The 17,144-nt window shown below is 53.3% G+C and overlaps 1 protein-coding gene across 1 annotated transcript; it reads right to left on the reverse strand.

Moving 5' to 3' along the window:
• Positions 1-277: 277 nt before the first annotated feature.
• LOC115649451 (gametocyte-specific factor 1-like) lies at positions 278-16,765 on the reverse strand. Its single transcript, XM_030558382.1, has 7 exons — positions 16,728-16,765; positions 11,365-11,462; positions 9,768-9,894; positions 5,795-5,884; positions 4,090-4,165; positions 1,563-1,654; positions 278-391 (listed from the first exon to the last, which is right to left on the reverse strand). Exons 2-7 carry the CDS (start codon positions 11,455-11,457, stop codon positions 381-383), a joined length of 489 nt encoding a protein of 162 aa, XP_030414242.1. The 5' UTR covers positions 11,458-11,462; positions 16,728-16,765; the 3' UTR covers positions 278-380.
• Between the last annotated feature and the right edge of the window lie 379 nt (positions 16,766-17,144).

The raw sequence follows: 17,144 nt of genomic DNA on the forward strand, positions 1-17,144 counted from the left end.
CATGATTTGATAGAGGCCTATCATATTCCCCTCTGTGTTGTCTCTTTTCCAATTTGAAGAGTCTCAGTCTTATTAAATCACTCCTCAAAGGCAATGAAGGGTTCGTTCCATCCAAGCCACCTCTGTTGGGAAGGAAGAGTAGATGGGAAATGCACTTTTCAGAAGCGCACTGCGGCACCTGTCAGGCCATTGACATGGTCTCTTCTGGAAGCAGAGAACACCACATCACACTGTTTACACAAAGGGAGATTTTATTTCTCAATCTGGACAGTAAGAACATGTCTAAAACAGCCACTGGGGAATTACAAGTTTAAAAATACTGACAAAAAGTTTAAAAGCTTCGACTCTTTTCCAGGCTGCTTCTTCCCATCGCAAGAGCCTCACAGAGAGCCTGGAGAGAGAGAGGAATGATGACAATACAGGCAGGGGAAGGTACTACATTTATAAACAGCAAGTCCTGCTGTAATGGCACATGCCATGATTGAGGCCTGGTCTACACAGGGGGGTCGATGTAAGATATGCAACTTCAGCTACGGGAGTAGCGCAGCTGAAGTCGACATATCTTATTTCGACTTTCCTCACGGCACAGGATCAACAGCCGCAGCTCCCTCGTCAACTCTGCTTCAACCTCTTGCCCTGGTGGAGTTCCGGAGTCGACGGGAGCGCGTTCGGGGAAATCGATATATTGCGTCTAGACAAGACACGATACATCGATCCCCGATAAATTGATCGCTACCTGCTGATCCAGCAGGTAGTCTGGACATACCCTGAGTTATGCCAAGGTTACAGAAGATGAAGACCATGTTTCCAGAGTCAGAAGCCAAGGCATTGAATCAAAGGGTTGAGCCACCAGTACTGTTAAAATGATGCACCCTAGTGTTGAGGCAGTTACGCTGGTATAGGAGTGCTAGTCCTGGGATAGCTATTCCTATACGAGAAGCGGAATAAACTCTACTGGTATAAAGATATAGAATGACATCCACTCTAGGGGTGGTACTGGGGACTACAGTGCTAAAAAGTCACACCCCTCACTGATCTAACTGCCCCAGGACAAGATCTGTACACAGACCAGGCCTTAGGTCACATGTTACTTATACAATTTGGTGTGTGCTATATAGCCCCCCTGCCCCCCGAGCACTTCTGACTCAAAAGCAACATCAGCCTGTTTCTAGCGGTGGAGGAAAGTCCTCTAGGACACCGAGCTTTGAGGAAGTGACTAGTTCAGTAACATTCACTTTGGGCAGGGAGCAGCTTTGCTGGTACCCTCCACCCTCCTTTGCTCCCCCGTTCCATGGGATTGTTGGCTCCCAGCTACAGGACATGTTCTGCTCACGAAAGCAGTGTGCCTTGAGCAAGTACCTTAGTAACTGGAAATAAAGGGGTTTCTTCCCTTTAGAGACCAGACAGCAAATGTCCTAGAGGTGAGTACAAGGACACGAGTACAGTAAGACCCAGGGCTGACCCAGTGCAGCTGAGCTCTTGTGATAACTTGATAATTCGGAAGCTGGTCATCACCCTTCCCCACCTCCCACACAGAATAGTTTAGTGCCCCCACCCCGTACCATTTCTCCAGGAGAGACCCTTCAGAGTCCACGCTGCTGTGGTGCTCATGGCCTGCATTTGCTGGTTTCTATCCCGGCCTGTCTCACCAACACTGATCAATGAGATGAAAATGGAGAGGAGTTAGTACACATACACCAGGGTGAGCGGTTAGCATGGCCCGTGTCAGGGTGCCAGATAGTCCATAGGACATGCTTGCATTTTGGGAGCTGCCTCCACAAGCCCCACCCCACATGCAGCTAGATGAGACTTGTCAGCATGTCCCCACCTTAGTCCAGGTTACCCAGCTCTGAAAGCAGCTCTAAAAAGGACCCCCATGGCATTCCCTGGGATTACCACCATCATGTGCTTGAGGATCCTTAGGGATTCCTGGCAGTGTGTCTCTATGCTGTTCCATGTCAGCGTGCACTGGATTGTTTCCCCACAATACCCTGGTAACAGGGAAGTCTTGTCCCCAGGGCAGGGGCAATGACTTGGTTGTAAGCTGCCATGTGCCTTCCCAGGGCAACCCACACATCAGCTTGGACCTTTAGCCCAGGTGAACAATGGCCCCCTCCCACCTTGGCAAACAGCAGCTGTTCAGGCACCTGCATGGATTTTACTCCTGGCCGGGAGGGTTTGTGGAGAATGTGCCCACAGCGGCTGGACCACGAGCTCTCTGGGGCATGAACAGTCTGGCTTGTTTGCCCACCCCCTAGCACAGCAGGGTCCTCCTCCCCATCTGAGGTCCCCAGATGGTACCACCACTCAGACCCTGCTTAGAAAGCACATTTACATTAACTGGCTTAAGTTGGCATTTCCTGCTGCCATGGGGTACCAGCCATGTGTTAAACAGGAGAAGGAGCGAGACATGTTGTTACACTCAAACAAGGATTTCAGGGTGAAGCAGGCAACAGCCGACTGCTCCTGCATATCCACTCTTGCCTTGGAACTCAGCCTGTGTTCCCTTCGGGAACGATTCACTTCCAGTAAGACCCCTCTCCCCCCCCCTTGTATCGCTGGTGTTCAGCTGTTTGTCCCCCAATGCTACAGTGTGGCTTCTATTCCACTGAACTCTGGATCCCCTGCCCCAGTGCCCTGTAACTGCCAGGCTTCACGAGCTTACTGACTCGCCACACTGTATTGTCCGAGGCCAGGTGAATGCCTGCACCCCCACTTCCCTCCTGAGACATGCAGCTATACCGCCCTAGCCCCCCAGGGAAACAGTGCTGGGTCAACAAGAGAGCTTTTCCCATCGACATAGCTACCACCTCCCAGGTAGGTGGGTTAGCTACGCCCGCCCATTGCCACATAGTGTCTTCACTAAAGCTGTAGCACTGCAAGTGAACAAAGCCCTAAGCCATGAGAAGGGCCAAGGAGCCCCCATGATCTCAGTTACAAGGGTATAAGCTACGAGAAGCTCCACGATGCCTGTGAAATTGCTAATGGACTTTCACAGACTCTGGTCCTGCCATCAGACATTTTGGATCCTGATAGACCCAAAGGAACAGAAATTGAGTTGGGCTTCCTCCCTCAGGCACATGGGGAGAAGGTAACAGGAACAGAGCAATGTATTTCTAACAGGATTGCTGCCTCCAAAGCATCTGCTTCTGGCAAGGCCAGCTTCAGTTTCCCTGTCCTCAGGGCTCCTCAGTGGTTTCACAGAGGCTCTCACAGCCTGTTAGGCCCTTACTGAGGCTGACTTAGCACAAACGGCTCCAAAACAGAGTCCTCCAAGTCCCAATCAAGAGTGTATATATTCTAAGGTTTGTATCTTCATCCTTCCCATACAGTGTCCACATTATCTGAGACCTGGGCACATCCGTTCTTTCCTACTCCTGCAAACTCAGGCAGGAGTCTCCAAGTAGCTCTCTTGGTGGCTCCATTTATGCCCAGCAGACCCATATACTGGCCCAGTTCTGACCTCAGTTATGCCCATGCAATCTGCAGCTCTTAGTCAGGCTGTACAGGTGTAACATGAGCAGAAGCCAGCCCATTACAGCTTTGGGTACTGCAGGGGTGTGTCTAGGGAAGTTCTGTTAGATTTCTGGCTGCCCAACTAGAACAGCATCATCCAAGAGTGACTATTGCCGGAGTGCACAGAGCTGTTGGAGGGGCAAGAGTCCAGCTGGCCAGATGGTGAGGCCAGCCCCAAGTGTTAAACACAAACCAACCTAAAAGTCAGGCTCCAAAACCCCATGAAATCTTGGGAGTTGGTTTATTTTTGCCTGCTGGTTACAGAGTATATAGGCTTACACAGTCCATGTTTTCAACCTTTCCTCTCAGCCAGGGGAGGGCACATCTAGACACATGTTTGAAATCACTCTTAGCTTCCCAGCTCCTGGGGCTTTACAAAAAAAGCCACCAAGGATCATGAGACTTGCAATAAAGTTACCAGTGCCATAGCTCTTGACACTAACATGGCTACCCCTCTCATAGTAGAGCTGGGACATTCACACCGGTGGGGGACCCAGCCTGATCTGTGGCCCTCTTTTCCCAAAGGGGTGCAGAGTGGCTGCTAGAAAACACAAGAGGAGAGTTAGCTCTTACCTTTGACTTGCACTTAAGGTACAGTTTGCCTTGAAGCCAAGAACAAAAGGAGAAGTGACAGCAGGCTCATCTGCGTCTGAGGAGGAAAAGCCTAGTGTGAGTGCACAATGAAAGGCTTCTGGACCGGTTTGAACAAACCAAGACTCTACACTCTCAGATCACATGAACAGGAGGCCATTGGCCCTGCTCTTTCCCCAGACAACTTACTTGGAACAGATCCTGTTCCAGAGTTCTCCTGAGCTGTGCTTTAGAAGGAAGATGCAACTCCATGCTCTGGGTGTCCTAAGCCTCTAACTGCTAGAAGCTGGGAGTGAACCACTTGGAAGTGGACGTGTTCTGTTCACTCCCTCTGAAGCAGCTGGTGCTAGCCACTGTCAGAAGACCAGATACTGAACTAGATGGACCATTGGTCTGACCCAGTCTGGACACTCTTATGGGTGCCCACAGTGCTAGCCCTGCTCCTGCTGCCCTCCTGAGTTATAAGGGGCATGGGCATGCAGAGGAATCACAAAGCCAGATGTGCTAGACGGTCTGTTGGAAGGGGTTCTCTTGGGATTTGGGAGCACTGCCAACACCCTGAACGGTACATGCTCAGGCCCTCAGTAACAGCCCAGAGAGGTTTTATACCTGCACAACAGTTAGGCTTGTAATTGACAGGCGGGGGCCTGGCACAGAGGGTTGGAGCAGGATATAGACTTGCAAGAGACTTGTCCTGACCACACTGCTGACAACTCGTGAGATGTTTGTGGTGTTGGTGCAGCAGCGCCCGTCCAAGGATGAGAGAGGCAGGGTAAGGGAGGCCAGATCTACACCCTACACTCGAGGCTCGACCGGGTGTACAGCCAGCGCTGCAACCAGGGAGTTGCAGCGCTGGCCGTGCTTTGCAAGTGTGGCCACATCCTAAGTTGCAGCGCTGTAACCCCCTCACCAGCGCTGCAACTCTCTAGTGTAGCCATGGCCTAAGTATTGCATTATACAGTGTAGTTTAATAAACGAGTCAAGACAAAGCAGTTGTACTTTAGCATGGGTTAAACTGGTCGAGTGAAACATTAGCCACCACAAACACCAAACCTTTAATCTTATTTAAAGCAAAAGCCCACAGTGGTCAAATCTGGGTTATCTACAGGGGGAGTTGACCAGAGTAGCTATTCTGGGATAATAGCCCCCACCTCATTTGGGCACTATTTCAAAACAAGCATGATTTTATTCCAGGATTACTTCACTTATGAAGCACATGAATTATTCTGGAATTGAAGTCATGGATTCTGAAACACTCAGGCAAGTATCACTGAATCACTGTTTTAGACCATAGCTATGCCAGTCAGCTTCCATGCGCAGACAATGTACAGTAGTGACTGGTAATGCTAAAGGCAGCATGGTGTGTGGTTTCACGCTCTAAGGCCTGGTCTACACTAAAACTTACGCCGACCTTGCTATGTCCCTTCGGAGTGTGAAACATTCATCCCTTGAGAGATGTAGTTAAGCCAATTTAAACCCTGGTATAGACTCTGGTGGGTCAATGAAAGACCTCTTCCACTTACCTAGCTGCATCCTTGAGGAGGTGGATTAACTATAGGGACTGAAAAACCCATTCCACTATTGCAATAGGTACCTACACTATAGCACCACAGCTTCAGTCGAGTCCTGTAAGCCATAGGTGCCACATGCCAGTGACTGAGACAAGAGTTTCTTCATGGATACTCACCTGCCTCCCAATCCTCCTGGCAGGGGGGACACTGCCAGGATCTTGGGGTCTCATTCTGTTCCTTCTTGGGACTGAAAGTCATTGATGTCCCTGCAAGCAGAGGAGACATGTTACAGGGCTGGAAGGAAGAGGAGAAGCAGGGTAGCTTGTCTAGGATTGAAACATGGTTGTTTACACGGATCAGGGCTCAGTTCTGTTAGTCAGAGGCCCAGCATTACAACTGGAGATGCTCCTTAGTGAAGCAGATTTTAGCCAGGCCCAGGTCAGACTGAAACGTGCCCAGAGTCTCTACTCTCCTACACTGGCCCCAGCTCACTCCAGCCAGCTGGACAGCCTTTGTTCCCCAGGGCACAAGCTCATCTTCCCCCAAGTTCCTGCCATGCACAGAATGGAGAAGCCTTTAAAAGCCAAACAGCTTGACAAGCTGAGAAGTGTTGGCTCCTACAGCCCAACAGCCCTAATTGGGAAGACCAGAGAACTCTCCACAATCACCCTGACATTACACAATGGGGCCAATATGGTTCCCCTGCTATAAATGGGGCTCATGTAGAGCTGATGCCATTGGCCCTAAGGGGATCAGTACACACACTGATCTCCAGAGTTCTCAGTACAGCCATGGGGCCAGGTTCTCAGCACAGCTGGGACAGGAAAGCCAATTCCTGCCCAAGGAAATGTGAGTTTCCTGTCCCAAAGAGGGACACAATAAAAGCCAAACAAAAAAAAAAATCCATCAAGTTTATCAGCTAGTTCCCCCCGCATGCCCCAATTTGGTTCAAGTGAAAATGTTTTGTTTAACTATGGATTCGTTTCAAACTGTCATTTTGAACAGGGCTGGCTCTAACTTTTTTACCATCCCAAGCAAAAAAAAGAAGAGTGCCGGCCCACTGTCCCGCCCCCACGAGTGCCACCTGAAGCCCCCACCCCTCCTCCGAGCACCATGCAAGCCCCCAAAGCACCGCACCGCCCAAAGACCCCGCCCCTGAGCACCACACCAAGTTCCCCCCCCAAGCACCATGCCACGCAAGACCCCACCCAAGCACCGTGCTGCCCAAAGCCCTCCCCCCCCCCCCCCGAGAGCCGTGCCACCAAAGCAAACAAACCAACCCGAACGCCACCCTGCCCCAAGGTGCTGCCCCAAACAGTGCTTGGTTGACTGGTGCCTGGAGCCAGCCCTGATTTTGAGCTAGAAAAATGGATTCTCTGGTTTCAAGAGCCAAAAGGATGGGACTCAGATTTTCCAAATTGCAGTGTGTGTCCAAGCCCAAGGAATCCTTCCCCATGAGGCATTCACAGAGATCAGCGTTCTGACAAAAATGCTTCACTGATGTTCCCCACTGGCTCTCCTCAGCACCTAGTTAGCAGTTCAGCAGGGCCCAACACCCTGAACCTGCTGTTGGGCACTTCAGGAACACTGGCCCCTACTGCTCCACTCTCCGGATGCGGGTTTGCAGGCTGTCCCCGACTCCCTCTGGTCAGTAGCTCCCGCCCCTGTGAGCAGATGGTAGAGACCACGACTCTTCAGTGATGCCAGGTGTCATGGAGTCCCCGGGCAATGCTCTGGAACTGCTCCCCACAAAGCCAGTCAGGACTCTGGTGAAGTCTTCGCTCTGTGAGCAGACTGTCTTCAGGGCAAGAAGCTCACACGGCTTCCCCTTCCTGGGTCTGACCCTGGAGCATTCAGCATCCTCCGCCTCTCTGTGCGCTTCCCACAGCGGGTCCAACTGGGCGGGGTCCTGGGGAAGCCAGAGGGTCCTGCACCCTAACTTCACAGTGAGACGTGACTCAGCCAGCCAGTAAAACAGAGCTGGTAGGTACAGAGTACAGGACCCCTCAGGTGGGTCTATTTTGGGGGGCAGTGAACCAGACCCCCACATCTGCACTCACTCCATGTCCCCCCCAGCCAGCCCCAAACTGCAACTCTCCAGCCCCTCCTCCTCCAGGCTTTGCCCCTTTCCCAGGCCAGGAGGTCACCTGATCTTTGTTCTCCAACACCTTCAGCTGGCACCTTTGTAGAGGAGGGGCCCAGGTCATTAGCTGCCAGGAGACAGTGTCAGCCATTTTCTGTCCAGACAGCACCACATCTGCCCTCTAGGGCTCTGCAACAATCACACCCCCTTCTCCCAGGGGAAACTCAGGCACCCACACAGTATTCAGAGAAAACTGTATGAACATTCCCACTTCGTCACACCAGGTAACCTGCCCCACTGTGCCAGGCAGTGACCACATCTCCAAGCCAGCCATGAGGATATTTCCTTAGCCTGCCCAAAATGAACAGCTGGCCATGGACATTGCAGAGGGGGAAGGGATTTCTAGCCAACTTCTGTTCTGTGCTGGGACTTCAGCCACTATAGCAAACTCTGCATGTTCACAATTTATACTAGTGCAGCTAAGCCAACACCTGCTGCTGATACCAGTGTAAGCAGGGGAATGGTCCTGCTACTGTGGGGAACTTTCCTGGTGTCTGCACTGTGAAATGGGCTAGTGGAAGGATCTGAGTCCTCACTCTCACTTCCTTTACCCAGAGGCCTCTCTGTCCTCAAGGACTCCCCATGCACTCTTCTGTCTGGCAGAGTCCTCATAACCCCAACAAGGCTGGGCCCAGGATTTCTAGGGGGTGGGGATGAGGGGGCTCTATCTCCAACCTTGCTGTGGTCACCTAGGACAGGGACTAGGGTGTCCCCAGTTTGGGGTACTTTCTCCGCACTGGACTCTTCCCTGACCCACTGATCACTACATAGGATTTAAAGCAAATACAGTTTATTTAGATCAGCAATTAGTTTAAAAAGGAATAAGGAAAAATGGGAAGGTTAAAGGAAACATCACCCCGCTCTGTGGCAGGGAACTTCACAAACAGTGTCTCTGGGATGTCAGGGCAGTTCACAGTCTGTTCCTTGTAGGTCCCAAGCCACCTTCTCAGGCCCTGGCTGTGCTGCAGGGATGCTGTGGGTTGGATACTTGCTCTGGAGGTAGCCTCAGGCTCTAGGTGGCAGGACCCTTCTTCCTAGCATCACCCCCACCCTATCGGGGTTACAATCCCTCTTCAAGTCTGGCCTGCAGAGCCTCTTGGCTGAGGCATCTCCCTGGGCTGGGCCCACTGCCCAGGGTCATCCCCCCCTTGCTCTCCACACCCAGCTCCAGACTGCTCCAGCCCCAGCTCCATCACTCTGCCTCAGCCTGACTGCTGCTCTGCCTCCAGCTCCCTGGGCTGCTTTTCTGGCCTGTCTGGATCAGGCACAGCTCTGCTCCCCAGCTCAGCTTGGGCCCCTGCTCCCTCCTTAGCTCAGCCCCACTCTGCCTAACCCAGGCAATTCCAGCTCACCCAGAGAATGGGACCCACCATGGTCTCCTGACCCCATGACTAGCCTGCCCTGCCCTGCCCATTAGGCTGACCTGGAGCATTGGCCTCTCCCCATTGCCCCTGGGGACTGTCAGTCTCAGGGTCCTGGTTTCCCATCGACCCTTCCCCTTTCTGTGGTACTGGGAGCTAGCAACCAAAACACCCCTACCAGGAGAGGGAGAGCTCAGTGGTTTGAGCATTGGCCTGCTGAACCCAGGGTTGTGAGTACAGTCCTTAAGGGGGCTCATTTAGGGATCTGGGGCAAAAAAATCTGTCTGGGGCTTGGTCCTGCTTTGAGCAGGGGGTTGGACTAGATGACCTCGAGGTCCCTTCCAACCCTGATATTCTATGAATATTAGTAAGGGGACAAGTCCCCTTACACCAGCACTGTGATGGAACAGAAGGATGTGCTGGGCAACAGCACTCAGCCTTGCTCAGAGCAAGTGCATCCACAGCAGTTGTGTGCATACCTACACTCATCCCAGGAGCTACAGATTGCTTGGGGCTTGTGCTGGTGTCCAGAGCAAAATGCCCTAGACCAGCCTCCCTAGGCTGGGGCAAGTCAAGTCAGTCAGCAGGAGCAGACATGTATTAAAGCAGGCGTGCACCCCTTGCACCACCACCCCCCCAGCTTACCACTGAACAGCTCTGGTTCCTGGTTGTCTGTGCAGGTGGAGATGTGCAGCTGGAGCTCCTGCTTTGGGACTTTGTGGCGAGCATTGTAGGGGCACGTGGCCAGCTCTTTGGCTCTTTTCTTGTTATTCTGGAAGAGAAACCACAAGATGCCGCTATGCAGAGACAGCCAGGAAGTACTGCCAGAGTATCCTAAAGGGACATTAGTGTAACCTCACTAAGGGGCCCTGCTGCCACACGGCAGGCCTGGATCCAAGCTGCCCTGAAGTACAGGTGTCTCCAAGGGCTAACTGCAAATGATCAGCATTTGGGCTGGCCTAGCCCAGGTGAACAGCCAGACCACAGAGCCCTGCCCAAGTTGCTGAGGCCACATTCACTCATTCAAGGCTCTCATCTTGGGGGAGGGGGCATGCGCACGCACACACACACACACACACGGGGGTGTACTGCTGGTTCTCAGCTGAGCGGCTCTATGATTTTACCCCCAGTGAATTATGGGAAAGCATTAGAGGACTGTCAGGTTAAGTCTGGCTCTTCGGTGCAGAGAGGGCAGATTCCCAAGAGAAGCAATCAGACCCTTTCTTACTCCACTTTGAGCTGGGCTCACTCAAGTGTGAAGAAGCAGCAGCAGCACCACCACCACCACCACATATGGGGGGAGGGGAATAGCTCAGTGGTTTGAGCATTGGCCTGCTAAACCCAGGGTTGTGAGCTCAATCCTTGAGGGGGTCCATTTAGGGATCTGGGGCAAAAGATCTGTCTGGGGATTGGTCCTGCTTTGAGCAGGGGGTTGGACTAGATGACCTCCTGAGGTCCCTTCCAAACCTGATATTCTATGATGGGCCAGAGGGTTTGTGTGGATGGACAGGAACCAGGGTAGGGGCAACACCTGAGTTTACTGGGCAGTGAAGATAAGCTCCAAGTGTGAGACTCACAAATGCAGGTCTGGAAGGGACCTTGATAGGTCATCTAGTCCATCCCTTGCATGGAGTCAGGACTAAGTGTTAAACACCTGGGCTAGACATCTAACCCATTCTTAAAAAGTCTCCCTAGATAATCCTTACCCTGCCTTGCTGCAATATAAGCCCATTATTTCTTGTTCCCCTTATCCACTAAGGACAGAACAATTGATCACTCTGCTCTTTATAACAACTTTCACCTACTTCAAGACGTATTAGCAACCCCCCTTCTCCAGACTAAACAAACCCAATTTTCTCAACTGTTCCTTGCAGGTTATGTTTTTCTCCTCTGGACTGTCTCCAATTTGTCTACATCTTTCCTGGAGTGAGAGGCCTAGAATGGGACTCAATACTCCAGCTCAGGCCTTATTAGTGTTGAGTACAGGTGAAGAATTACTTCGGTCTTGCTTACAAAAATACTCCTGCTGTTACATTGCAGAATAGTATTACATTGTGACTCATATTTAGTCCATGATCCACTATAAACCCCAGGTCCTTTTCTGCAGTGCTCCTTCCCAGGCAGTCATTTCCCATTTGGGGTTTGCACTGGAGGCAGAGGAAAATAGTTGCAGGGAACAAAGACAGGTGGCCATCTCCTCTGGGCACCTCAGACTCTGTCCCACTGAGTAGTTTGCTCTTACCTCTCCACATTTGACCAAGTGGTAGGGAAACCTGGAGGCTCGGATCTGGTGATTTTTGTCATAGGGGCACGGGATGAGCCGCTCAGGATCCATCACACCTTCATAATAGAAGTCACATGATACAGTTAGTGAGGCCAGAAAGAGGGGTAGGCTGCCTGGGGTGATGCTTTCATTGGCTTTATGGACTGTCAGTCTCAGGATCTCGAGCTCTCACTGGCCCTTTCCTTTGGGCATCGGGAGAGGGTCAACCCAGGAACCCCAGTGAGGGGCCAGCCACCCCCTTACAACAAGGCCTGACCATAGGTAACTGAAGGCCAGCAGCATCCTCCCAGCATCACATCTCCAGGAGCTGGGGTGTTAGCTAGACACCAGGCTCCATAGAGTCAAGGCAAGAGCCACACGCATTAGTAGCAGTGCCCACCTGCCATGGGGATGGCGGGGAGCTGGCAAAGAGCCGTTTCAGACACACCGGCAGGCAGACAAGGCTGGGAGCATGGTTATCACCAAAAAAAAATGGACATTTCAGATGACACCCAGCTGGAGATGCAGATAGCTATTGAAGTGCAAGGGCTGGTCTGCACTACAGTGTCTATAGCAGTGGTTCTCAGCCTGCGTGGCCCAATGAGCCCAGAGCTGCAGTCCATGACATCCTCAGGGCCACACAGGTAGTATTGGATGCAGCCCACAACAGTAAATAGGTTGAGAACCACTGGTCTATAGCAGCGTAACCACGGGGCTGTAATTATGTTGGCGTAACTTCATAGCTCAGATACAGCCTACACTGTGAGACAGGCTCCTCCTGTCGCTCCAGGAAAGCCACCTCCTCCAGCACCTGTGCTGTGGCCACCTCAGTTTTAAGTGTAGGCCAGGCCCCAGTCTGTCTCCAAGGCTAGGGCTACACTGGCACTTTACAGCGCTGCAACTTTCTTGCTCAGGAGTGAGAGAAAACACTGTTGTAAAGAACCAGTGTAAACCTCTGCAAGCTAATCCCCTCATGGAGGTGGAGTATTTGCAGCGCTCCACACTCGCACTTCAAAGGTTGCCATGGAAGCGCTCCTGTGGCCAGGGCCGCCCGGGGGGGGGGGGAAAGAGGGGCAATTTGCCCCGGGGCTCCACAGGGGCCCCCACGAGAGTTTTTTGGGGCCCCTGGAGCGGGGTCCTTCACTTGCTCCAGGAGGCCTGGAAAACTCTTGCGGGGCCGGGCCCCAGAGCTTCTTCCGCTCCTGGTCTTTGCCGGCAGGGGGGACCTTCCGCTCCGGGGGGAAGGACCCCCCGCCAGCGAATTACCACCGAAGCGGGACCTGCCGCCGAAGCGCAACCCGGTCTTCGGCAGTAATTCGGCGGTGGGGGGCCCTTCCGTTCCAGGACCCACCGCCAAAGTGCCCCGAAGACCCGCGGCAAGGGTCCCCTGCCACCGAATTACCACCGAAGAGCAGGCTGCACTTCAGCAGCAGGTCCTGCTTTGGTGGTAACTCGCCGGCGGAGGGCCCCCGCCACGGGTCTTCGGGGCACTTCGGCAGTGGGTCCCGGAACGGAAGGGCTCCCCACCGCCGAACAGGGCCGGCTCTAGACATTTCGACGCGCGGGGGGGCGCCCTGCTGCTTGCCGGTCCCTCGGCTCCGGTGGACCTCCCGCAGGTATGCCTGCAGATGCTCCACCGGAGCCAGGGGACCAGCTGACCCTCCACAGGCACGCCTGCGGGAGGTCCACCGGAGCCACCTGCCGTGGACGGCCCCGGAATCCTCTGGGCAGCCCTGCCTGTGGCAGCACTCTGAGTTTCCAGTGTAGCCATGGCCCAAGTGGAGAGTGTTTGCAGTGCTAAGTGCTGCTTTCTGTATCATAAGGACTCCTGAAGGTTCTCCAGAGACACCCGGTGAGGCTCCGCCCTAATGCATGTGCAAAGCACTAAGAGAATCGTGCTCCATTTGAGCAGTGTTCCTTGGCTACGCTGGGAAGCTGACTGGCAGGGCTAATCTAGTGTTATACCATTATAGCTAAGCCAATGGATGCCCCTCTCTCCCTCCCCAACATCATAAATACCTCACTCTTTCATCGTGCTCTGCAATATTTTATCAATGGGCATTGGAGGCACATGGAGGGGAAGGACTTGCTCAGAGTCACCCAACGGGCCAGTGGCAGCATGGGGAATAGAGCCCAGGTTTGTTGAGTCCCAGTCCAGTGCTCTATCCACAGAGATAACTGTGGGAGGGGGAATAAAGCAAGGCTTCTGGCAAAAGCTTTGAAGGGGCAGGGAGAGGGGGAGAATTTCCTTCCCCAGCCACGACTCTAGCAGTAGATTTGCCTCTGGACACAGCCATGAAAATAGCACCAACAACAACCATGCTGCCTGCAGAGGGCCCACCAGACCTGTCTTGTGAATCATGCTGTCATTTCATAGCATTGTAAAGCCATCCTGGGCTAGTGGCATTTAACAGCCACTTTGCATTGATGCCCGGGGCTAGACAGGCAGATCAGGTCCCCAGTGCCTTACAGCAGTGGTTCTCAGCCAGGGGTCCAGGGTGCCCACCAAGCAGGGCCAGCATTAGCCTTGCTGGCACGCGGAAAGCCAAAGCTCCACTGCATGGGGTGGAAGTCAGGGGCTCCAAGCCCCGCCAACCAGGGCTAAAGCTGAAGCCTGAGCAACTTCTCTTCACGGGAAGCCCTGTGGCATAGGGCCCTGGGCAATTGCCCTGCTTGCGACCCCCTAATGCTGGTCCTGGCTTTTATATGCAGAAAAGGCCATTGTTGTGGTACAAGTGGGCTGTGAAGTTTTTAAACGAGGATGTTGTGGGGGGCTCAGAAAGAAATGATTGAGAACTGGGGAGGCCACATCTGGAGTATTGCACTTAGTTTTGGGCCCCCCCAGCTACACCAGCAGAGGGCAGAGACAATGATTAGGGGGCTGGAGCACATGATTTAAGAGAAGAGGCTGACGGAAGAGGGATTATTTAGTCTACAGAAGAGAAGAGCGAGGGGGGATTTGATAGCAGCCTTCAGCTACCAAAAGGGGGGTTCCAAAGAGGATGGAGTTAGGGTCAGGGTGGGCAAACTTTTTGGCCTGAGGTCCACATCACGGAATAGAAATTGTTTGGTGGGCCATGAATGTTCACAAAATTGGGGTTGGGGTGCAGGAGGGGATGAGGGCTCTGGGGTGAGACTGGAGACATAGGCAGCAGGTTATACACATTTGCGGTGCTCGGGCTCCAGGAATATTCAGGGCAGGGGGCCCTGCTCCAGCAATATTTGGAGCTGGGTCTCTCCCCCGGCCCTGCCTGGATCGGGCCCTGGACCCCGCGGGTTCCCCCCCGCCCACCGTGTCCCTGCCTGGAGCAGGTCCCAGCCCCCGCCTACCACCCCCCTCCCCTGCTGCGCCTGCTGCCCCAGGGTCCTAGTGCCTGCCACACCCTACTGTCAAGGTAGGCTGCCCTTACCCTGCCCTTCCGCCCTAGCCCTGAGCCTCTTCCAGGCCCCAAACCCTCATCCCCATCCAAAGCCCTCACCCCCCCCACATCCTAATCCTCATCCAGAGCCCTCATCCCCCCACACCCTAATCCTCAGCTCCAGCCAGAGCCCTCATCCCCCTGCACCCTAATCCTCAGCCCCTGCCAGAGCCCTGATCCTCTGCCCCAGCCTTGAGCCCCCCCAACATCATGAACCCCTCATCCCCCAGCCCCAGCCAGAACCCTCATCCCCTCGCACCCTAATCCTCCGCCCCAGCCCTGAGCCCCCTCCTGCATCATGAATCCCTCATCCTCAGCCCTCACCCCTGCACTCCCTCCTATCCTCAAACTCCCTCCCAGGGGGTGCACACCCTCCCCCTTCACACCCACCCCCTGCACCCAAACTCCATCCCTAAAGCCTGCATCCTGCACGCTAATCCCCAGCCCAGAATCTTCACCCCAGACCTCCCACCCCAAGCCCTCTCCCAGAGCCTTAGGCAGGTGGGGGCAGGTTCTGGGCACCACCTAAATTTCTACAAACTTGCCACCCATGACTGGCCATGAGGCTTTTGCGGTGTAGGAGGGTGCTCCAGTCTGGGATTGAGGGGTTTGGAGAGGAGGAGGATCAGGGCTGGGGCAGGGGAGATTCCCAAGCGTGCAGTCTCTGAGTGGCACTTACCTCAAGCAGCTCCCAGAAGTAGTGGCATGTCCCCTCTCTGGCTCCTACACAGAGGTGCGGCCAAGTAGCTCTACATCCTGCCCGATCTGCAGACACTGCCCCTGCAGCTCCTATTGGCGTGCCAGAGCGGGCTATTGAAACATGTAGGAGCCAGAGCAGGGCCATGCTGCAGCTTCCAGGAGCCACATGGTGCAGCCCCCAACCCAGCACCCAACTGGATCACCAGAGCAGGGCAAGCCCCAGATCCCACTTCCCAGTAGGAGCTCACAGGCCAGTTCTGGCCCATGGGCTGTTGTTTGCCCACCCCTGAGCTAGGCTGTTCTCAGTGGTGGCAGATGACAGAACAAGAAGCAATGGTCTCAAGTTGCAGTCAGGGAAGTCTAGGTTGGATATTAGGAAACACTATTTCACCAGGAGGGTGGCGAAGCACTAGAATGGGTTACCTAGGGAGACAGTGGAATTTCCATCCTTAAAGGTTAAGGCCCAGCTTGACAAAGCCCTGGCTGATATGATTTAGTTGGTGTTGGTCCTGCTTTGAGCAGGGGGTTGGACTAGATGACCTCTTGAGATCGCTTCCAACCCTAATCTTCAATGAACTCCTGCCTTAGTGGGTCAGCCCAAGGACCTGCAGGGTGACCGGATGTCCCAATTTTTGGATCTTTATTATATAGGTTCCTATTACCACCAACCCTCATCCCAGTTTTTCACATTTGCTATCTGGTCACCCTAAGGACCTGACTCATAGCCCAGCACACAGACTGCAGCATTACAGCCATGAAATGGGGACAGCATTGCACTGCTCTGTTACCAAGTATCAAGCACTTTGAGCTACGTAGGTGTTTTGGCTCAGTAGAAAACATAGGTATTGCTGTTATCACAGCTTCAACAGCTAAGGGGGCTAGAAAGCCTCCCCCTGAATATATTGTAAAAGCCTTTGCTAGCTCTCTACCCCTCCTTCCCAAGATCTCAACTCAAGTAGTGATACCGCTCACTTCAGAAGCTTGGGTTGCCTTTAGTTTTTTTAACACCCACTTACCTCCAGTTTTCTCAGGAGGAGGCTTCCACAGCAGCTACTCCCCCTTCCAGCCCCTAACCTCTGAGTAAAGAGAGGCCAGCGTTAAAGCTAGAAACCAGACACCAACTAAAGAATCCCAGAGACATAATCACTTTAAGTGTTTCTCAGGCTAGTTTTAAACACCAAACCTTGATCTCACTCCACTATAACTCTTCCCACAAAGTCTTACCTATACTCACCACCTCAGACAATCCTCCCTGCCAGACTAACCAGCCACAGCTGCTCTGCTCATTAAGCAGAGGTCAGCCCCTTTTATAGGCCACTTATTTAGCACAGGTGAGGGCAAATTCCTACCTTATCTCTTAGATAAAATCCTCCCCTCAATCTCTTCCCAAGTATGAAAACAAGTTCCCCTTGGAGGTGGCTATGGCTGGCTTAAATGGCTCCTTACTCGGCTCAGACTAGGGGTCCCTGTGCAGGGATGGGGCTCTCCCATTCCCATGGAATCAAGGACAAACAGCTGCATGGTTTAAGTTCTGGAACTTGATGTCACTGAGGGCCTGGCCAATGGCAAAGGAGCTTTCAGAATGCTCAGTGACATCATCCTACAGGAGTTGTGTGGTGTATGCAGACAACACGGGGACAC

The sequence above is a fragment of the Gopherus evgoodei genome, chromosome 3 (genome assembly GCF_007399415.2).
Source record: "Gopherus evgoodei ecotype Sinaloan lineage chromosome 3, rGopEvg1_v1.p, whole genome shotgun sequence".
Classification (NCBI taxonomy): Eukaryota; Metazoa; Chordata; order Testudines; family Testudinidae; genus Gopherus; species Gopherus evgoodei.

Excerpts from the sequence above, each read along its gene's own strand:
- LOC115649451 (XM_030558382.1), bottom strand. The coding sequence starts at position 11,457 with ATGGATCCTGAGCGGCTCATCCCGTGCCCCTATGACAAAAATCACCAG. Across the intron at positions 9,895-11,364 it reads ACTTGGTCAAATGTGGAGAG|AATAACAAGAAAAGAGCCAA; the intron begins GTAAGAGCAAAC and ends TTTCTCTTCCAG. Across the intron at positions 4,166-5,794 it reads CCAGGAGGATTGGGAGGCAG|ACGCAGATGAGCCTGCTGTC; the intron begins GTGAGTATCCAT and ends TTTCCTCCTCAG.